We start from the raw sequence: 21,723 nt of genomic DNA on the forward strand, positions 1-21,723 counted from the left end.
ATCCAAGTGCACGCCTTTGTGTGTGTGTGTGTGTGTGTGCTTCTCTCTCCCCGAAGCGGTGCGTGGCCGCGCTGTGAGGACGGGATCTTTTATCTTGGCTGACGTCCCAATCAATCAGTCAGACACTGATGGAGACCCAGGGTGCCCACACACACACACACACACACACACACACACACACACACACACACACACTCACACACACACACACACACACACACACACACACACACACACACATCTGGAGCTCTTAACCCGTTCCTATCTGTCCTTTGTTGAACAGCAGCCTCTTTGTTCACACAGTCAGGAAGAAGGTCTTTGTCAGGTTACAATGTGTGTCTGCGGTCCCACCTTTACCCCACACACACACGCAAGCACGAAGGCACACGCACACACACGCACACACGTTACCAACAGTGGACTATCACGCTATTCCAACACAGTGAGGACCTCGAGGGGGATGCAGGTAAAATCCTTAACAATGCTCCTTTGTGAAACATGCAGGGGGATGACATCATGTAACAGCTCACAAAGGTCACGTCACATGAACAATCAGCATTTCTCACTTCAAAAAGCATGTCATTCTTTTAGTTGAATTTCCTTGTTTTAATGTTTGTTTAATTTTCTTGTATTTCCATCAATAGCACCATCGTCGTGTCATACTTCCAACCATTTGAAAGAAGACATAGGAAATAAGACCACTTATGAAATAAACCACTAATGGCCATTGGATGACAGATGACTGCTCTGTAAAGATACAAAATAAATATTTTATTTCCCACGAGACAATTTCACATCTGAAAGAGGAACACCACCTACATTAATAATTTTCCATATTCAATATATATATATTTTTAAATGAGCTACTCTTTCTCAAAGTCCAGAGAAGTAAATTGTGATGACATCAAGATCAAAGTAAGTATGAAGCCGCTCTGTGAGTTTATTACGCCCAAATGAGCTTCATCCTATTGTTCTGAGTCCTGAAACAGAAAATTAAACTCATACTCTGTAACGTTCACTGAGCTTTCAGTATCATCCAGAACATCTTCCCTAATTCATGGCCTTTGGAGCAGTTGTACACTTTGATGATGTCGTACACTAGAGTTACAGCACTCTTAAACAGCTTGATGTGGTTATTTGTTATATATTTAATAGTTTATAACAGCCTTTAAAAAACATTATTTCCCATAAACCCAAGACCATAACAGGTAAAGATGCTCCTCATCATAGAGGCATCTCAGGGAGATGACCAATAGGGAAACAATGAGAGATTGCATTGAATTACAGATATACTTTGACACTAATAGGACAGGTAGGGGAATGAAAAGAGTCAGACGGCTCAATACCTTTCTCCTGGAAGGACTTCTCTCTATCGACATTACTTTTTACAAAGAAGAAACTTTGACCCGTCTTTCTTTCCGAACAGATTCATCAATTTGAACTGCTCATCCTCTACAACAGTCCTTCCTCCCTGCCATGGCAGTTATTTCATGTGCTATTAGTCTCACAGGCATCATCATGTCGGGTGGACGTTACAGTAGCCATACATCAGCTCCAACAGGCCTCATTAAGTACCTGGCAACTGTTACCTACAGAGACCAATTAGAACATTGGGAGAAGTGGGACGTTATCTCTCTCTGCCAGGATCTGGCCAATCACCGGCCAGATTTAATCACATCAGGCCGCTCATTAATGATGATGAGGGTGAGGAAGCTGAGGCTGAAGGAACTTTGTTCTTTGTTCTCCCGTGTGGCTGGTAATGAATGGGCAAGCTGGGAGAGGTCTGCTTTCAAAAGGAGTGCGAGGAAATTCAAGAACACTGCAGCTGTGGCTTTATTCTGGTTTCTAACCGTGGTTAAAAAAAACGTCCAGACATCGTCATGTCAGGAGTCGCAACGGTAACAGAAGCAGGGCTCGACGCATATTCAACTCTCCATGATTAATTGAGAGACTAATTGTTGAAATAATTTGCATTCATGAGACTTTCACGAGACAGTTTCTTTTGGTTCACGTTAGCACTGAAGACCTTGTCTCGTGATACAAGAGAGATATCTCCACCTGCCGATCCTCTGGAGTTTTCTAAATGGCATGCTAAGGTGTTGACTTGAGGGAGGAGAACGCTGAGACTATTTATCATTTTTACACTTTCAACAGCAGCGAGTGAACCGTCGGTATGTTAGCGGAGCAGCTGCAGCAGCAGACGGTCTGTGTGTGTGTGTGTGTGTCTGTGTGTGTTTCTGCGACACGACTTTTGCGAGTCACAGCCCAAAATAAAACGCCGCCATGTAGTTGAGCGTCTAGAGACTGACTTCGGGGCGTACGTTCACTCAGTGTATTGTTGCACAGCCTCTAGTGGCTATTATAGGAACTGCAGCTTGTAACCGCCCATACCAAATATGTGTTCATTTCTGTTTGTGAACACATATTTGATAGATAATATCAAATAATACACAGTTTTAATTGGTGTCGATGAGGCGACTTTTTGTACTTCGGATAGAGATAAATCCAAAGATTCATGCTAAGCTAGGATAACCTCATCCTACATCGATAGTGCGTTTCCAAAATCTGTATTTCTGTGAAGTTTTTTTCAGCTCCAACTTCAACTTTCAGTGTCTGTGAGGTGGAAAAACTAGCTTGAAAGGTGCATGATAATGTTGTTTATTTTTTTATTTCACTCATCCCAGCGGGCCGGAGTGGACAGGCAGGAGCGTGTGAACTCCGAGAGGCAGAGGAGTACGGACTTCAGGTTGGAGTTGAAAACATAAAAATCAATGAAGCGTGCGCGCACACACACACACACACACACACACACACACACACACACACACACACACACACACACACACACACACACACACACACACACACACACACACACACACACACAATTCTGAGGCTCTTCAGTTTTTCCCTCTGGTGTCAGTTGTTGCCTTCATCCAGTTTCATGCTGCAGTGAGTTGCAAAGGAACGTTCCAGATCTCGGTTCTCCATCTTATTCAGTCAGGTGAAGACATGCAGACAGAAGTTTTTCTTTCTGTTTTGTGCGCTTTTGTATTTGTTCTGTCTCAGACTGTGAAGGAGGAAGTTCTGCATGGCAGTAATCAGCCTAAAGTCAAAGAGTTAAATAAAAGTTAAATAAACTCTACAGCCCTTAATAGTAGAGAGTAATTAGCCTAATCTGTGAGGACTATGAGGATTTTATGTTTTTTTTCCAGGTCACAGAAGACCCCTCATGTTTTGGACTTGATGTCAGTATAGCAGTTAAAAAAAAGTTAAAGGCCCTTCTGCATCTTGACGGCTTCAGTTGTCTTGTTTGACCGATGGCAAGAAGCCCACACAGGCCAAGTCCATATATTTGGGTCTTGTTTTCTCCCTTTACATTTCCCCCATGCCTCCTCCCTCGCTCCCCGCCCTCCCCTGCAGCCTGGAATGAATTTGCCCGGTCATGTAGAGCCGTGTCAGAGCGAGGCGAAGCTGGCAATTCATCACCCTGTGCTGCCTGCCTGTCACTGCTCCTCCGCGCTCTTTTTGTGTGTGTGTGTGTGTGTGTGTAGGACGGCTGTTCGCCTGCTGTCAGAGCTCCTCACCACCACCATGTGTACCCCCGTCCCCTCAGGACCGCCAGTAAAGACTGAGAGAGGCCCCTCGCTCTCCTCCTCCGCTCTGACAGCTCCCTGCGGACGCCTGGATGGATGGAAGGAATCAAGACAGGGAAGTAGGGTGAGGTAGAAGAGGTGGGGAGAAGGGACCCAATTATCCCAGAATGCAGGGGTAGGTGGTGTTTAAATCAGGCGGCGTGACCCCTGACCCCAAGCAGTCCATTGGCGGGAGAGTGCGGTGCTTTAGCAAGAAGCTGCAGTCACGGCAAGGAAAGCTAATGGAGCCCCATTTTACCGCCATCTCTTCCTTGAGGCGTGGCGGCCCTGCAGCGCCGCACAGATTAGCCATTACCCCCCCCCATAAATGCACCGCAAGCCCCACTGAAGCTGTCTCTCAAGACCATTAAGATGCCAGCAATCTCCCGCGAAGACACAGACACACATCCAGCAGCCGAGCGGCTCATTTGAAGCCCTATTAGGGAGCCCGGCGCCGCAAAACCACAGCTTAACTGACTGGATGAAGCCACTTTACTGATAGCACGCAGAACTGCAGGGAAAATGAGTTTACAGATAATTTACTGCCACTTTTCTGCTCGCACTCTCTGGACGGACACCGGGACGTGATGAGAACAAATGACTGGGAATCAAACGCACGACATGAACCAGGAAAGAGGGGGTGCAATTTAACATGACTTTTATTAGACGAAACAACTGGAGAGAGCCAGAACAAAAAGGTGTAATACACTGTAAAAAATAGAAATAGGAAAAAGAAAAGAGTGTGAGAGCGAAATGAGATTTTCTTAAATTCTAAGTTCCCCCGAGTTTATTGAGGCAGGACAAGAGGACCAGAATAGTGCAAGTCACACACTGACTCACTTATAAATAAGGTAAACTTTAACCCCGATCTCTGGATAATAGACACTAGGGACAGTTTTCTTTGGGACTATTGTTTTTGATAGAATCCAGTTTGCCGCTGGGAGGAACCTCTTTATATATGTTTACATCTTTAACATGATATTGAAGCATTCTGGTGAATAAGAATCAATCCCGTCATACATTTATCTTTAGGTTAGCTTCTGGGCGCAGCTCGAAAGAGGTCAATACATCAACTACATTGTGCAGCTATACATTGAACAGTTTGATTCTAGGAATTAAATGTATGTGCAGAAGTTAGGCCTCGTCCCTTTGGAACATTTATGTGACATCGTCAGGCAAAATCAAGTTAAAGTTAGCTCACTCAAACTCTGAGCTGATATGGTGCAGATCACGTCGCGATATCAACAAAAGACTAAAGATCTTACCTCAGTTTCCAGTACTTGCAGCGTACACAAGCGATGATGAGGATCCTGCTTCAGGACCAGGTGTGATCGCTGAGATACAAACCTCAGGTATCGAGTTTAAAATGCGACTCAAAATACAATAAAATATAGAAACCGGTAGAATTATTTTCCACTTGTCTTAATAAAATGTTTTGTTAGTTTTATTTCCCGAGTGTTTTTGATTGAGTCGGACTTCCTTACAGCAATGAGTTCGTGCTCCTCAACTAATGCATTGACATGGTGTCAATCTGACTGGTGAGTGTCGTCAAAATGAAGACTCCACTACAGACGGAGTCGACTTGAGGAGGCCCAGATGTTTTTGCAGTGTGCCAGCAGCCTGAGGCGAGGTGAACCACTTTTCATTCATCGTTTCTGATTTAATGCGAGTTCAGTGACAGAAATCACTCTCCAAAAGAAATGCTGCCTTAATGTTAAAAGCGTAAAGTGTCACATGAAGCGGCATAAAAGTAACAAAACCCAAACATCATAAAACACAATCAAGACGTTGTACATAAAAAAAACTTTATTATTGTTGTAAGATAAGATTGACAACAACATGCTTTTACCACAATAAAAAATAAAAAGATATTGCACTGGTTTTACTCTAGCAATGTTTTTTCTTCTCTCTCTCTCTTGATGTCTTTCTCAAGCTTCCTCCTCCTCATCATCACTCTTTAAAGACAAACACAAAACACTGCCCTCGTCTGCAAGAGTCAAGTCTGTGAACGTCGGTCGGACTCGTCAGACAGATACGAACTTAACAGATTGCACATGGAAACGCCACTGTGTGTGTGTGTGTGTGTGTGTGTGTGTGTGTGTGTGTGTGTGTGTGTGTGTTAGTGGTCATAAGGCTTCACCTCGTCATACCCAAAGTCACATGTTTAAATCTATGTGACTCACAGACGGAGCTGGTCACTCGACATGCGCAGAGTCAGAGGAAGTACGGAAGCTGATAAGTGCCAAAAACCTCGACCGACGCTTCCATCACTGTCGGCTACGGTCTGATATCAGGATGCAGGCGGGGACGGAGTCTTCTGCCACAGTTTGAAATGCTCAAAATCCTGATTTGGTCCACGCTCAAAGTCAGTTTTACCTTTCAGGTTGGAGAGTTTTCCACAGACATTTTATTTTATTTTTATTTTTTTAAATCAGATGGTTTCTGATTATAAAATTCTGTTTAAAAAAAAAAGTTCTAGAGATGCATTGAATATTTCTTTTAAATGTTTCCTAAAGTAATTAAGAGCTTGTACTAAAACGTGCACATTGTATTGGCACAAACGTCACTAACGAGCAACGAGATGGCTGCAACCAGTGACACACACATGCTCTCAATTCTTTCAACTTGACTTCTCAGCTGGCTCATGAACTTCCGTAGCGGTGTGTCGGGTATGTGGGCATCTGCCAGAGAGCGGCAGAGGTGCATGATGGGTAAACACAGGCTGGAGGTCGAAACAAACTGCGAACAGTGTAACTGCTGAACCGACCGGACCGGGGCGAGATGGAGGAGCCCGAGGGAGCATGGGTAGTGTTTGTGTTGGCCAACCTGACTCTGCGCGCATGTGTGTGTGTGTGTGTGTGTGTGTGTGTGCGTGCGTGCGTGCGGTCAACAGGCTCAAGGCTTGAGATTAATGACTCCACCAGGGAACCTGACACGTGCTTCACTCTCCAGCAGATGGCTGGACCATCATCTTTACACACGGGAGGTTTGTGTGTGTGTGTGTGTGTGTGTGTGTGTGTGTGTTTGAAATGTCAGTGGAGATGGTGAAACTGGCACCGCCACATTAGATGGCACAAGTATTGATCTGTGTGTATGTGTGTGTGTGTGAGGCAGCTGTCCATGTAGAACTAATAGCAGCCAGCTGAGAGCAGATGGACTGGTGTGTGTGCGCGATTACACACAAACACACCCAAGTTCCAATTACATACGGAAAATCACAACTGCAGCCGCAGTCTGCGGCGGCGCTTAATCTGAATCTGACTGTTTTGCATCGATCGTGACTCCAACTGAAAGAATTTTAGAGACTAAACTATTGAGCGAGAACCAAATTTCAGGACTAAATTAACCCGCCTGTAATGAATCAGTAAGGATTCGAGAGCACGGAGGGACAAATCATTACGCAACTAGCAAGGAGGTATTGATGTGTGATTGGTTGATGGACTACAACAACCACTCTTTGTTTCTTTTTGATACCACTTAAAGCTATGCAACGGCCTGGCTTCACCTGGCTCGTAACTTTTCATCCCACACATCCAGTGACACTGATACGTCTGTGATGAGCTCAAATGCAGCTGATAATATTGGCCCTGCTGAAGTTTCAGTTCACGATAAGAACAAAAACTGGATTTTGGGTGCCACCCGGTTGAAGTCAGCTCTCAGATTTGGTGCACTTAGGCACAAAGTATCAAAATCTCTTCAATGCCACAACCTGGCGCACTGGCTGGTTACTGAGAAGGTGGCGCGCAGCAGGAAAACACACTCGACTTCCCGGTTGAACCGCAGAAAACAAACCGTCGAAACGGAAGCAAGATCCTTTGAAGTCAAACCTTTTGTTTGGTTTTATTTTCGACACCATGCCGTTGAATCAGAATGCACTACAAGACACAGGATTCAGATTCAGATTCAGAGGCCTCGGAGATGAGAACATTTTTACCACCGGTGAAATCAAAACCATTAAAGTCAAATCTGACTCGTAAAGCAGAATTTTTGGCCAGAAACCTCACAGTTGCTCACAATCCTGTCGTTGATTCGCTCTAAAACGTCCTCGGTGCTCACGAATCTGTCCGCGGACCAAGAAGCTTGTTTTGTGCCCGCGAGCGACATCCAATGTGGTCGGTCATTCGACAAAACTATTCACGTCTGAGCGCCATCGAAGACGGATGAGTCATCGACTCCCTGCCCGCCTCGGGTTGGCGCAAAGCACAGTGCGGATAGACGGGAGTCGCTTCCCAGGTCCCAACGCCTCTGATCTGTTCCACAGACACACACCTGTTAACACACTTCTGCGCGGAGATGATCTCGCCGTATGTTCGACGAATCTTCCTCCTTTCTGCACGTCATCCATCACAGGTGACCTCTTACGTCACGCGGCTAAACATTATTTGCACATTTAGGATCGGTCACCTGAACACGTTGTTGGTAATTATCCTCAGCCTGTCGGAGGAGGTTTGATTGCTACAGGCAACATTGACGAAACGAAGCAAACACGTAGAGATATAAAACAAGAACATGTAAACATATTACAGAGATTGCCACAGTCAGTGTTGACGTCAGTTTAACAGTGTCCTTTAAACTGAGTCTGAAAGCTCTTTGTTAAACTGAATTCGGTGAGCGCGCGAGCCCAGTAAAGACACAGAACACCGAAGGAGGTTAACGTTCATCTAAAACTCATGAGAGGGGCATCCTGCTGCTCAGAAAACGATGTAACGTTGAAATGTACGACACTAGTGGACTCACACCAGAGTTGGACTCGGTGCGCATTCAGTGAAAGGTGATATACTCTTAATGATGTCAAACAAACCAAAGGAAAGGAAGAGTTTTGCGTTCAATAAACAGTAGGAATCAGAGAAGAGTTCAGGACGACACAGACGGAATTAAAGGTGGTTTGTCCAAAAGGAAACACAAAAACATAAACGTCAGGAATTGATTCAAACTAGAACTGCCTTTTAGTTTCTCCCGAGCGACGCAGTGGCAGAACTGAGCTCCAACACAACACACGGCAGTCAGCGGTCAAACATCACGACCCGCTTTCCTTGAAGTGATTTTTTTTTGTTTTTTTTTGTTTTTGCATTTGACAAATGAGATAAAAGATTTGTGTGACGCTCGACACGTACAGAGCTCGGCCACACACAGGTAGCAAGGTGTCCTGAACAAAGATAATCCTAAAACACACATAGGCAGACAGACAAACACACACACACACACTCAGGGTATAAAACAGATGCACAACAGACCTTTAAATATTCTTATATGTATATACATATAGATGTATATGTATTAACACTCTCTCCTACACACACGCACACGCACACACACACACACACACACACACACACACACACACACAGTAGAGTCTGATGACTTCACAAGATCTGAGGCAAAAAAAAAAAACACAGCAAGTTGGTCCAGATACCAAAATAAAACTACCGCAGCCCTCAGAGGCTGATGGGGGCTCGAAATAAAAAGCAGTGGTCCAACAGCACGGTGTTTCTAAAAGCACAACCGTCGGTCCGAGCATGCTCAGTTTGGATTATTCAGCGAACCACAGCCATGAAGGTGGCTCATGCTTAGGTGCTTGGTTTGCGTGTTGATCCAGTAATGAATTAGCTCGCTGAATATCATGTTTTTTTTAAGTCTCTAATCGAAGGCATTCAGTTTATACAATTTAATTTTCATACAATAGAGCAAAGAACTGGATCCTGTTATCTAAATGTTGTAGAAACGTAGCCAACATGTTCCTACTTTCTAGGCAGACAGCATTCCAAATGTTTATAAAAAAATCTATTTGGAAAGATCTGAATCAGATCTGGGAAAGTTGCACAAACCCAATCAGTAAAATGACTTTAGAAAAAACTAATATATTCATCGTCATAAGCTACATTAAGAGCCTTGCTAGTTTGTGGAGCTGGACAGGTGGACCTTTGGAAAATGCATTAAAAACAACACAGGGCGGTGCGGTGTACAATACACAACCTACAGCAGGCTGAGGACTGAGGAGAGTTGTTCCTGGTTAACTGCAGAATCAGTCAAAGCGCTGCGCCTGAGTGCAGACTTGATAAATCAGCACAAACACTAATCTAATCCAGCACACTGACATTCCAAGGAATCTCTTCAAATCACCGAACCGTATCTGGGATCCGCGCTCAGGGAATGCAGCGTCGGATCAGCAAGGGACTTACAGCAAAGAGGAGAATTGAATTTGGCCCAGTTAGCTGGGTGCTGAGTGCACATTGACGGTGCAGATTTAGTCCTATTAAAAACACTGTAATGTGTTTACACAGATTGCTAAACATACGCTGCACTGTATTACTGAGATACAATCTTCTTCCACATTGTTGGGGGCGAGGAGGAACATTGTGCGTTCAATAAGGCACCCCCTGATCTGAGGGACGTGCGTGGAGGCCCTGCCAAACATCAAGGTGGAAAGTAATGAGGCGGCGCGATCGTGAGCAAGAAAGGAGCGCGTAAAGTGTCTGCGTTTTATACCAGGTGTGCACGGACCACTGAGCTCTTTATTTCTAGCCCCGAACATGTTTGCAGAAAGGGAAAAAAAAACCGCTAACTCCTCGAGCCTGAGAGCAGGAAGCAAACATTCAGGACACCAAAGTAACTCACAAGGACATGAAGAGCACAGAACAGCTGGAATGGAACTAGAATTACCACACCTGTCTCTGCCTCTGATAGCGCTGCGTCTCTCTCCGCGCCTTTCTTTTGCTTTCAAAGTCTCAGATTAGTGCCACGTTACGAATACGTTTTCTTCCAGACATGCAGTTTGTGTGAGTTCTAAAACCTCGAGCGAGCACACTAAGGTGCAGTGATCTGTACATTTTGTTCTGGTACTTTGATTTTTTTTTTTTGCTGCTACGTCTTCTTGCTGGTTGCTTTGTCTGGTTGTGCGGAGGTGGACGCGGCGTTGGCAGTTGCCGCCTGGAGTTCGGACCTCTTGCTCTGAGGCTCAGATGCTGCAGAGGAGCCGGGCTGCTCGCTGAGGGCCGGCGGAGGCGGAGCGGGTCGCTGTGCAGATGCAGACGTAGTGGCGTTCTCCCTGCATGCAGACCCTGATGCGGGCCTCTCTGGGACGTCCTTGCGGGATGGCGGCGGCGGGGCTGGAGAGTCTTTCTGGGTCAGGGGTTTGGTCGACTTCAGTGAAGTAGTTGGTGAGGCAACTTGCTCAGTTTTCTGTCTTGTTTGGGACTCCAAAAGGTGAGGGGACTGAGGGGCTGGGGGCTGTTTAAAGGGAAATGAGAGGGGGTCAGTTGGTGGGACTGCTGGGGGGCCACCTAGAGATGGTTCCTTTTCCTTCTGGCTCTTGTCTGCGGCGGTGCTCAGTTTGACGGGACCCAGAACGCTCTTAGCGACTGTCGCGAGCTGGGACACAACCTTCTCCACGGCACTCTCAGGGGCCGGAACTGGGGAGCTGGAGCTGGAGCCAGAAGAGGACGAGGGCGACACACTTAGACTTGTAGCCGCCACGGCACAGAGTCTCCGGTTGTCAGCCTCCTTCTTCTCCTTGGGGATGCCGGGAGAGGAGCAGGAGGTGCGGGGCGTCTCCTGGCTGTCGGGAGTTCGGCAGTCTGGAGCACTGGTGGCAGTTCTGGACTCTGTGCTGTTCACGATGGCTCTGCACTCGGTAGTATTTGTGGTAGTTGTGGTGGAGGGGACTGTGGTTCTGGGGCTGTCCAGGGTTTGGTCCTCTGCCCTGGGCTCTGATGGTGCGGTCTTCCCCCCGAGACTCTTTGAGTCCTGTGGAGGAGTTGGCTTGAGGAAAGTGTCTTTGCTGACTGAGATGAAAGCACTGCCTGGGGTGGAGAAGGGAAGGGGGCCCTGAGTGGGTTTTGTGGGACCTCTCGGTTCTAGAACATTCCTCTCTTGTTTTGCACTGTCTTCTGTAGATGAAGCAGGCCGGGCATCTTTTCCTCCCAGAGACGGGGTGCTCTGATCAGACTTTGTTTCTGCAAGAGAGGGGAGGGTGTGCGAGGGAGTGGGCCGGCCTAACTGGACGGGCCCTGTGTGGGTGAAGGTGGCATGAGGGGTGCAGGGGGAGAGGCAGAGGGAGGGCAGGGTGCCCCCGGGGCCCGTTCTCACAGTGGTGGGCCTCAGCAGCGGGGGAGGGGTGAAGGTCGCCCCCCTGCGTCCGTCCTGGCTGTCCTCTGAGCCCTCATCCGTCTCGTCCTCGGATGAATCGACCTCGTGGATGGCGTCTTGCTTCTGGAGCGACTCCCTCCGCTCGGCCCTGTCCTGTCGGATGGCGGACAGTTTGTCCTTCAACTTGCTCTTCCCGGGGGCCAGGCCCAGCGAGCCGGACACCGTGCCGAGGGAGCCGTCCCCTTCCTGACGCCCTAACTTCCTGGATGAGGAGTGTTTCTGCAGGCTGCCCGTCTCCACGCTGCGTCCTGCTGAGGACAGCAGACCCTCGCTGGCCGACTCCTGAAGGTTAGCGAGGAAAAGGACACGTTCAGAATAGCTTGTTTGAAACCCTGAAGAAAACACTTAAAATGTCATCGTCCACTTCATGTACCGCTTCTAAAAGAAATGTTATTTGCAGTCAGGTATCATATCAATTTAAGACACTATTCTGAAATAAATGCATTGTCAACTTGCATTTTGCGTGATGAACTCATACCTGAAGGCTCTGGAGGCTCGGCTCTCTCTGCAGAATCTCCTTCTTAAACTCAGAATGCGAGATGTCCAGACTGTGTTTGCGACTCCCCACAGTCGCTCCCGCCGCTGCCACCCCAGAGGGAGACGAGGGGGGGTTGGAGAGGGAGGAGGCCAGCTTCTCAGCGGACTGCACCCTCTTGAGGAGCGGAGACCGTGGCGGCTCAGCACTCTTAGGCCGGGATATCTGCCTCACCAGGGGAGGGGAGGAGTGGAGCTTCACGGGGAACGACTGGCCTGACTGTGCCAGGGCGTGGTTGGGCAGAGGGGAGGGGGAGCGCTGTGGCGAGGAGCTCTGAGGGGTGGGTGAAGGTGTGCGGGCCAGAGGGGAGAGGGGGATGTTGCCGGCGGACTTGCGTCGGGGTGAGCGGTACTGGCGCTGGAGCTTCGGGGCGAGGCCGTGCAGGGAGCTGGGCCTGATGTGACCGGAGCTCGCCGGGGAGTTTGGGACGCTGGAGCTGGGAGAGCTGCTCTGAGATGAGTTCCCACCAACTGAGAGGAAGAACATAACATAGGAATATCGTATTTAATAACCTTCCATGTACATATGTTATCTGTGTGTATTTTTCACTTTCAATCAGTATATTAGTCCTTTTACACGGGTGATTTATTTATAATAAATGAAAGATAATAGAGATTAAAACTGGATCGAAAATCTTACGAGCACTCAATAAGTTATGAGTCCCAATAGGAAACATTGTTTTGTTTTGCATACATTAAATGTCAGATGGCGGAATTAAATGCCACTTGCCGCTGTAAACTGAATATCTTCGACATTTGTAACAGACATTATCACACCTATTGGACCATAAAAAAATATGTTTCATCAATAACCAGAACAATAATAAATTGAAGCCCTTCTCTATATCTTAGCACACTATTCAAGACAGTTTTCAATATTTCCGTAGATGAAGATAAAACTGAAGATAAGTCTAAATAAAGCAATAAATACAGAATTTCCTTTTCACTCAAACTTTCAAATATCACTGTAATCTGTGAGACGACACCCCTGACGTCACTGAGGTGTTATTGCAGTACAGGTGAGTGTTTGTCTCTCACCTGAGTGGGCGGAGTCTGGCGTGGTCCTGTAGCCCTGCGTCGGGCTCCGCGGTGACAGATTGTGCGTGGGCGAGCCGGGGCCGCTCTCCCCAGAGGAGAGAGAGCGGTTCAGAGAGGACAAGCTGCGACTGGTGTGGAGGAGAGACGCCTGCTTGGTGATCTTCCTGAACAGAGACGTCCTCTTCTTACTGCGAGACAAAAGGCACAACAGCTCACTCAAGGAAGCCCCTCATTACAGACACGTGATGTTTGACACCACGCAGGTGTGTGTCTCACCTGTCCTGTCCCTCCTTGGTCTTGGTCTTCTTGTTTCGTCTCGCCATCTTGGATTTGTTGGTCGTCTTTCGGGCGGGGCCGACCTTGATGGTTGTGTTCTCAAACGGGGTGGCTGCGATGGAGACTTTGGGTCCGCTCTAAGGGACGACAGACAGAGCATCACAGATGTTGATGGGCATGTGAGGCTTCAGTTTCACTTTACCCATTTATTGGTACAACTGTATATTAAAGCTACTACGAGGAACTTTTATTTTGTGTTGATTTTGGCGGTCCTTGTGGTCAAAAGAGGAATTGTTTCCGAGCGTCAGATTATTTTGAGAAAACCGCTATGATGTATGTCATGAACATATGTATATTATGCAATATATCAAATATTGAAAGATGAATTCACATTTGTTCTCAAAGCTAGATTTGGCATTATGTATTTAGTAAAAGAATAAGGAAAAGACTACACTGAGTCTGTGTATCAGTACTGAGAATTCAAGAAGGGATTTTTCTGAAACCAAAGAGTAGAAATAAATGTACTTTGTGTGTTTGTACCTTCAGTATGAGCTCCACCACCTCTGTGTGAACCAGACCGTGAACCAGCTCTCCGTTGACTTGGGTGATCAGGTCTCCCTCCCTCAGCCCCGCATCGTGGGCCGGACCGCCGTCCTCCACGTGCTGAGGGCGAGCAGAGAGAGGTGGTCACATGAGAGATAGAAGGAAAGGTCGAGTGAGAAAAGAAGGAAAGAAACACGAGGATGGAAAGAAAGAAAATGTATTTAAGACCTAAAGGTCTGTTCTTCTGGTGTTTACTGCCATCTTCTGTCAACAACTAGAACCCCAACACACTGCGCTCAGTCTGACTACAGGCATTGTGAATCAAATACACACTGATCTGATATCTCAACTCTACAAAACAAAGTATCTTCCTGTCATCTCTACTGTCAGAAACTAATGGAGGCAAAAAAATTATATTTAAAGAGCATTTCTAGTCGGCATTAGTTCTTCTTTGCGGGACTCACCCAGACCATGTGGTGTACAGTGTAGATGTCAGAGTCTCCCATGTACACTCGGATGGCCCTCAGGGTGAAGCCGTATTTCTTCCCCACTTTATGGATTACGATGGCCGGCTTGACGCAGTTCACGGCTGGGGACAGGTCGCGGCTCGGGGAGGAGTCCCGTGACGACGGATTGGACGACAGTGAGTGGGGCGACATCGGGCTGGCCAATGGAGAGGCTCCGTGGTGATCTAAGAGCGGACAGACAATGGACATGTGTGTCGGTGAGGTTAGTGGCTAAATGTAGTCTGTTAAGTAGACTTCATTCTGTCAATTAAGGATCATACTGTATAAATTATTATCCAGATATCCTTTAATTGTCCTTTAAAATGTTCCCTTTTGCTTTCATTCTATCCTTTTATTCTTCTGTATTTTCTCCAATAAATCACAATCTAATCAGCACATCAAAACCACAAGATGTGTGCATTTAACTCAGACTTTTAATCTTGGAAAAAGACATTACATCCTGGTGTTCAGCATTCAGCAGCAGTACCTCCCCCCTCATGCTCCCAGCCTGACACACTGACCTGCAGGGATCATCAGTGACAGCGTGGTGGCAGACGCTGACTTGATGACCTTGTTGAGCGGTCGGGAGCTGGGCGACGCTGTGTGTTTGTCTGCATCCCCAGACAGCAGCCGATGGCGAGCCCTGCGAGCCGCCAGGTCGCTGATGGCTCTTGGAGTGGACGGAGAGTCGCTGTCTGCTGCACCTTTAGCGGCTACAATGACACTGCCATTAAAGCCGTTACCTCTGAGACCACGGTCAGTCACGTCGCCTGAACTACCCGCTGCAGGGTGAGAGGAAGGTGAGAGAGGGAACTCAGATAGCATGTTCGACAAATACAATAAAATGGGGCTAAAATAGAGTTCAAAGTCAAACAGGATGATTGCAAGTATGACATTTGAGGGCAAATCCTGCAAAAAGTTATCAGATGATTTCTCTCTGAGGTTGAATTGACGAGCGAAGATGTTTTACAATTTCACCGGAAACAGATGTGAGATATCAAGGTCAAAATATTCAAGATCATTTTTAAAGAGGAATTAAATCAGCTAAATTAACTAATTAAAAACAATTTAACGACTGATGAAGTATATAACTGCTGTTTACAAATTTTCATTTTTCATTTTGGTCAACCCGCTTGTTTGTTATGCACTGATTTTAAGGTGAAAACCACATCTGCATGTTTGTCTTGTTGCATAATCCTTTGTGTGTGTTTGTACTGACATGTGAACGTGGTTTTGCTCAGTGGACTGCAGGTGGAGCTCGGTGTGGTGGGAGACTCCTCCAGCTTCAGCTCTCTCTCCACTGGGAGCTCTGGGATGGCGAGGGGCAGCTCGCCCCTCACTGCACTCAGACCCAACAGGCTGGGACTCTTACGGCTTACAGCTACACCTGAGAGACCAACAAAACAGATCCAGAGTTGTGTTGCAGGTCATTCATTATATTCTGTATGTTTTGGTCATTGCATCGGGAGAGGGGGTTCCCCGTCTTTCTTCCACTAAACCCCTGTACATTTTAGGAGTTTGGGGCACACAAGGGCATCACAGTATCCTTCCTGCGTTTTACCTTGACCTCCCTCTTCCTCTGAGGAGATGGCGAAGCGGGGCATCTCAATGATGGCTGAACAGCAGCGTCTCCGGACGGTCAGCGGTGGGCTGGAGTCGCTCTCTGTGTGGGACGACTCCGAGACGGACAGACGCTTCCGCAGGCTGGGGAGGTAAAGTTAGAGATGAGATGAGAGACAGGTACACGTCTAAAACACAGTGATCCGACAAAAAACACGGCAGTTGTAAGACTAGCAAGGGTTTAAACTGACTACTGGTATACTTTAAAACACAGAGGAAGATTTCAACACAACAATTTTTGTTGCCTTAGCAAGTTATAACAGCCATAATAGACTCTGGAGGTGTTCCTGATAATGAAAAACTACATAAACGAAAAACTACATAAACCACATAAAGAGTGACTTCTTTGTATCCCAGCTTGTTTATTGTCTGACTCTATATACAACGACAGGTAATATTTGCAACAACTGTACACAAGTACACATTTAAAAAGAAAGAAGACACATTTCAAAGAACAGGAGATCGACATTGCTGTGGGATGCTACAAATGGAATAGAAGAACTCACATCTCTGGAGATCCCACCAGCCAAGATCGATCTCTGTTCTTGAGTCCGCTCAGGCTGTCGATGCGATCTCCTCCCTCCTCACTGAGGCTGCGTTTGGTGGGAGGAGGTGTTCTTTTCTCCTCATGCAGAGACAGACGCTCCATACTGCTATACACCTGCACACAACATATCGATGATGTCATTACCGGCCGTTGTGTCACTCGACAGCGTCTTCAAAAGAATTGTGACCGAATTCTGTTCAAGCTAACAATGAAATTCGCAGTGCGTGGACACAATGTGAAGATCTCATTCAATATGTCTTTTACTCGAACCACCATCAGAGTACATGTTGAAAAGATGCCTGATCAGAATGGGCCGAATGTTTGGCCTGTGGTGTTTAACAACTTCCCACTCAACGATGCTCTTCCCTGGTTCCTCAACAATACAATACAGCCCGGCCAATGAACAATTTACTTTTCCAATAGCTCACCTCTCAGGAGAATGTTGAGAAACAGCTTGATTTATTATTCTAACTGGATCAGTGTCGTCAGTGGACTTTGAATGTTCGAGCTGTCTGGATGTATTAATGAGGGTGTACCTTGCTGAAACGAGGCGAGCAGGAGGAGAACTGTCGAATCTCCACAGGTTCCTCATCATTGGTATCATCCTCGTCCTCTGAATCTACATGGTGGTACCGGTCGGAACGAGCTGAGAAACACACACACACACACAGCAATCAGGTTGTGTGTGGATGACCGCCTGAGCACATGAGATTTGGACCAAGCGGCCGAGAGACATACTGTCAAAGTAGCTGGTGTCGTCCTCAGACTCCAGCTGGGGGATGAACTCGGCCTTCTGCCTCAGCAGGCTGTTCCAGTCCAGCTCTGTGAAGAACGAGTGCTGCTTCACCTCAAAGGCACTTCCTGTGGAGATGAAAGAGAAGGATGGAGACAGAGGGGGAGGAAAAGTGAAGGAACAGGGAGGGAGGAAACAGATAAGAATGTAGAGCGGCAGCTACAGTATCAGATTTGACCAGCTTTGGACCAAAGACCCGGTGGAGTCTGGTTGCATCTTGGTGCAAAATAACAAAACAAAAAACGTCAGATTGAAAAAAGCAAACCACAAGACAGCAGAACCCGTCCTGCACAAAGAGAAAGACCGTTCAAACTGGGACACACAGGGGAAAGTAAAGGTGAGGATAAAAGGTTCCTGGAAAAACTGCGGTTCCTTTTCAATAAGACTTACTATATTTTTAGAAGCCCTCGTCAGTGTGTGAGTGTGTCTGTGTGTGTGTGTGTGTGTGTTAGTTACCTGTGCCCAGTCTCTCCAGAGGATTTTGTCTCAGCAGCTTGGAGATTAGGTCCTGAGCTTCTAGAGGCAGAGCTTCATCCTCTTCTGGCCAGATGATCTCATCTAGCACAAACACACAAACACAGTGTCAACACATGCATCGTTTGGTGTCTTTGTCAGTGAGACAAAACATAAGAAACTGTTCCAGTGGAACGCTGGCTTCTCTTACTTTTATCAGCCCTACTTGGAAGCTAAAAAAAACTGCATGATTTACTCCTCACCCATTTCTAATATATATAACTACTTACAGTGAAACACAAATATGTAAGGAATTTGTAATACAGTGTGGCTCTGGGGTCTCTGAGGAGCCAGAGAAAGCCACTCTGTTTCAACAAAAAGAAAGAAAAATAACTCCAACTCAGAACCTGAACGTCATTTGTAAATAACTGTCTGAACGGGCCTCATCCACACTCTAATTTGTAAAGCAGATGGGAGTCTACTCAGTACATTTACTCTCCTGTACTACACAAAAAAGGTTGTGGTTTGGGCCATCGTACTTGCTTCACATTAATTTTAGAAGAGTGACCGGGCCTAAGAAAAGAATTGGAGGGTCACATACTTTAAGAAACCAGATAACAACATCTTTCCTCATAAAACATGTCTTGAATGTGATGCTTGGAAACCTGAGACAAGGGCATCATACTGGCCTGACAAGACAAGGAAAAATAAGACAGTAGTCAGCAATCAGACACGTTGGGGGGAAAAAAGCCAACAGTTCATCTCGAAGCGTTTCCTCCATCACTGGCTGCCAGTAGCTGCTATGTTCTTTTCAGAAATCTCACATAAACACATCATCCAACTAACATGTCGTTTGTGTGAATTAATCCTGCTACATTTAGTCTTAGTGGTTCCAGATGGCACCCGAGTGTCCTGCCCTGTATGATGCACCTTGCTGACAATCATCCTGGAGACGGATAGAAAAATACATTCAAGGCACATGGGGGTCCTCCATTCTTTATGACCACGGCGCATCAATATTGAGAGATGGACTCAGACGGTCATAAAAGAGATATGCGGGGATCAATACAGGTTTATGATCATTGACTTGCCCTTTCATCAAAGGGAATGTGAGGGAGAAAGAGAAGGAGGAGAAATCTCAATTGATTTCACTCCCTGTATGTCAAGACTGTGCTTCTGTGCTGCAGAGTAACATCTCTATCTGTCCGTTTCTGACGATCTTATCAAGTCAGCCTGAAGCCGTCAGGCTGCAACAATAAAACATTCACAATAAAGCACAGACACACTGTGACAACATCTCCATTGGCGAACAGGAACGACACAACATCAATTCTTGAGAATTTCATCATGTGAGGATGACAAAAATGACTTCTTTTTGTTTTTTACAAACAGTAATTTAAAGAAAACACAAGTGATGACGACCAATCATTCTGGGGGAAAACATGAATATTTAATGGATGTATGATGGATGAAATTCTAGTCTTTCTATTTGATAAAACATTTTAAAAAAAAATCTCAATTTGTCTCAATTTGCTTTGTGATGAACTGTTCTGGCTGACGAGCTAACAGCGACCAGTAATGTATCCGGACCAATAGACTCCTGTCATGGAATGCATTTGCTTCTTTGGTGCAGAAATATATGGATGGTGTAACACAACCAATTTAACGTCTTGATTTATTTCTGCTGTTATAAATTCACGTGTGACCCTGATGACTTGTGTGGGGGCTGTAAAGTGGATTTCAACTGCTCAACAAAGATGCGAGTGTGTAAAATGTTATGTAAACTGACTGCGATGATGGCCAAAGTTGCAAACATATGATATGTATTGTAGAAAAGCACAATTTGCTGTTAAATTGCAGTGACAATCTGTCAGAATCGGCGACTCACCGCTAATGACCTGACCAAACAGCTCCTCTGGTGTGTCTCCGAAGAAAGGAGCACAGCCCACCAGGAACTCGTACAGGATGACTCCCATGGCCCACCAGTCCACCGGCTTCCCGTAGCCTTGACGCAGGATCACCTCTGGGGCGATGTACTCTGGAGTGCCACACACCTGGAATCAACACACAGGAAGTCAGCAAGTGGAACTGGAAGAATGCTTCCCAGTGTTACTAATCGCACCAGGAGCCAAAGATATACATATGTATATTAACTGTACAGACGAGTGGCTAAAATACATTTCTGTGAACAATTATATAATTATCTGTAACTTAATCTCGTTAGATATTATCAGATTTATTGCAAAATAACATTAAAAAAAAAGTAAAAGCTGTTGCAAATTTCATTATCTTGGTCAACAAGTACCACACACACACACACACACACACACACACACACACACACACACACACACACACACACACACACAATGTTAAAACGTTAGCTGGTACCTGTTTATCAAGGAACTCTCTGGTGTCTTTCTCTATGTGTCCTTCATACAGGTTGGTGGTCAAACTCATCAAACCGATCTTTGAGAGACCAAAGTCTGTCAGCTTGATGTGTCCCATGGAGGTGATGAGAAGACTGCAAGAGAGCATTTGAAAAGTTAGGCCATAAATATATCTTAGAAGTGCTTCACCTTAAAATAAGAATCCTCTGCAAGACTAGAAAAGCTCTATACAAGTCCAAGTCCCATTTACCATTACAATACCATGACTCTGTGATTATACGTAATCCAATTACAAAACGCATGCTTTAGTTTCATGAATGTGGTGAATCTAAAATGAGGGCGGGCTGTGCATTGCAGTGAAAGTACGATGGCTCGTGTCTTACTTGTCAGGTTTGAGGTCTCGGTGCACGATGCCATAATTGTGAAGATACTCCAACGCGAGGACGGTCTCTGCAAAGTACATCCGGGCCATGTCGACCGGCAGAGCTCCGATGTTCTTCAGCAGCGTGGCACAGTCTCCCCCTGCAGAGGACGCGCACCGCGTTAAACACAACACGACGGCTACCGCCGACAGCAAACTCACACCTATGGTCACGGTTATCTTACCCTCCACGTATTCCATCACCATGCAGAGGTGTCTCCTGGTCTCGAAAGAACAGAACATGGAGACGACGAACGGGTTCTCTGCAAACGTCAAAATGTCCCGTTCCACGAAGGCCTGCTGGATCTGGTTCCTCAGGATCAGGTTCTGCTTGTTGATCTTCTTCATGGCGAAGCGCTGCCGGGTCTCCTTGTGACGCACCAGAAACACGGTGCTGCACACGGGGACAGACAGACAGTCAGAGGTTTCAGTCACAGCATATGGAATGACAGATCAGTTTTGGTTATCACCTTCATGTGTTATTTTTGCAATGCAGCAATTATGTATTAATATTAGAATATCAAAAGATGTAAATGTTGTTCTGTCTAACCCGTAGGCTCCGTTACTGATGAGCTTGATGTTTTCAAAGTCTTCCTCACGAGGTGCTTTGGTTTTAGACTGTGGAGGAGGTGCTGGGACTTGACCCTGAAACACATGAAACATACCCGAGCCGTGACCGAGCACGTTCATGATTAATAAGGGGACTTTTATTCAACCTTTTTTCTTAATTCACATAAAAAAAAGAAAGAAATGCATGTTAATTAAAGAGAAAGTGAACAATTGACATCAGTTCCTTTTGCGTATGGAGTGTTTTATTAACTT

At 46.2% G+C, this 21,723-nt stretch overlaps 1 protein-coding gene across 7 annotated transcripts in view; it reads right to left on the minus strand.

Moving 5' to 3' along the window:
• Positions 1-5,434: 5,434 nt before the first annotated feature.
• Positions 5,435-21,723, minus strand: part of mast2 (microtubule associated serine/threonine kinase 2) — a 136,298-nt gene continuing 120,009 nt past the window's right edge. For all 7 annotated transcript variants that reach the window (XM_068589951.1, XM_068589950.1, XM_068589949.1 and 4 more), the window contains 18 exons: positions 21,452-21,546; positions 21,087-21,295; positions 20,864-21,002; positions 20,482-20,614; positions 19,979-20,144; positions 18,094-18,195; positions 17,583-17,705; positions 17,381-17,490; positions 16,804-16,958; positions 16,239-16,381; positions 15,897-16,064; positions 15,199-15,459; positions 14,636-14,862; positions 14,169-14,291; positions 13,629-13,765; positions 13,353-13,540; positions 12,259-12,785; positions 5,435-12,062 (listed from right to left, as the gene is read on the minus strand). In XM_068589951.1, the coding sequence (XP_068446052.1) occupies positions 10,497-12,062; positions 12,259-12,785; positions 13,353-13,540; positions 13,629-13,765; positions 14,169-14,291; positions 14,636-14,862; positions 15,199-15,459; positions 15,897-16,064; positions 16,239-16,381; positions 16,804-16,958; positions 17,381-17,490; positions 17,583-17,705; positions 18,094-18,195; positions 19,979-20,144; positions 20,482-20,614; positions 20,864-21,002; positions 21,087-21,295; positions 21,452-21,546 (4,572 nt within the window). In that variant the 3' untranslated portion in view covers positions 5,435-10,496. The remainder of the gene's footprint in view (positions 12,063-12,258; positions 12,786-13,352; positions 13,541-13,628; positions 13,766-14,168; positions 14,292-14,635; positions 14,863-15,198; positions 15,460-15,896; positions 16,065-16,238; positions 16,382-16,803; positions 16,959-17,380; positions 17,491-17,582; positions 17,706-18,093; positions 18,196-19,978; positions 20,145-20,481; positions 20,615-20,863; positions 21,003-21,086; positions 21,296-21,451; positions 21,547-21,723) is intronic.

Source organism: Clinocottus analis, unplaced genomic scaffold (assembly GCF_023055335.1).
Source record: "Clinocottus analis isolate CAN_PGR_092001 unplaced genomic scaffold, fCliAna1.0.p SCAF_23, whole genome shotgun sequence".
NCBI lineage: Eukaryota > Metazoa > Chordata > Actinopteri > Perciformes > Cottidae > Clinocottus > Clinocottus analis.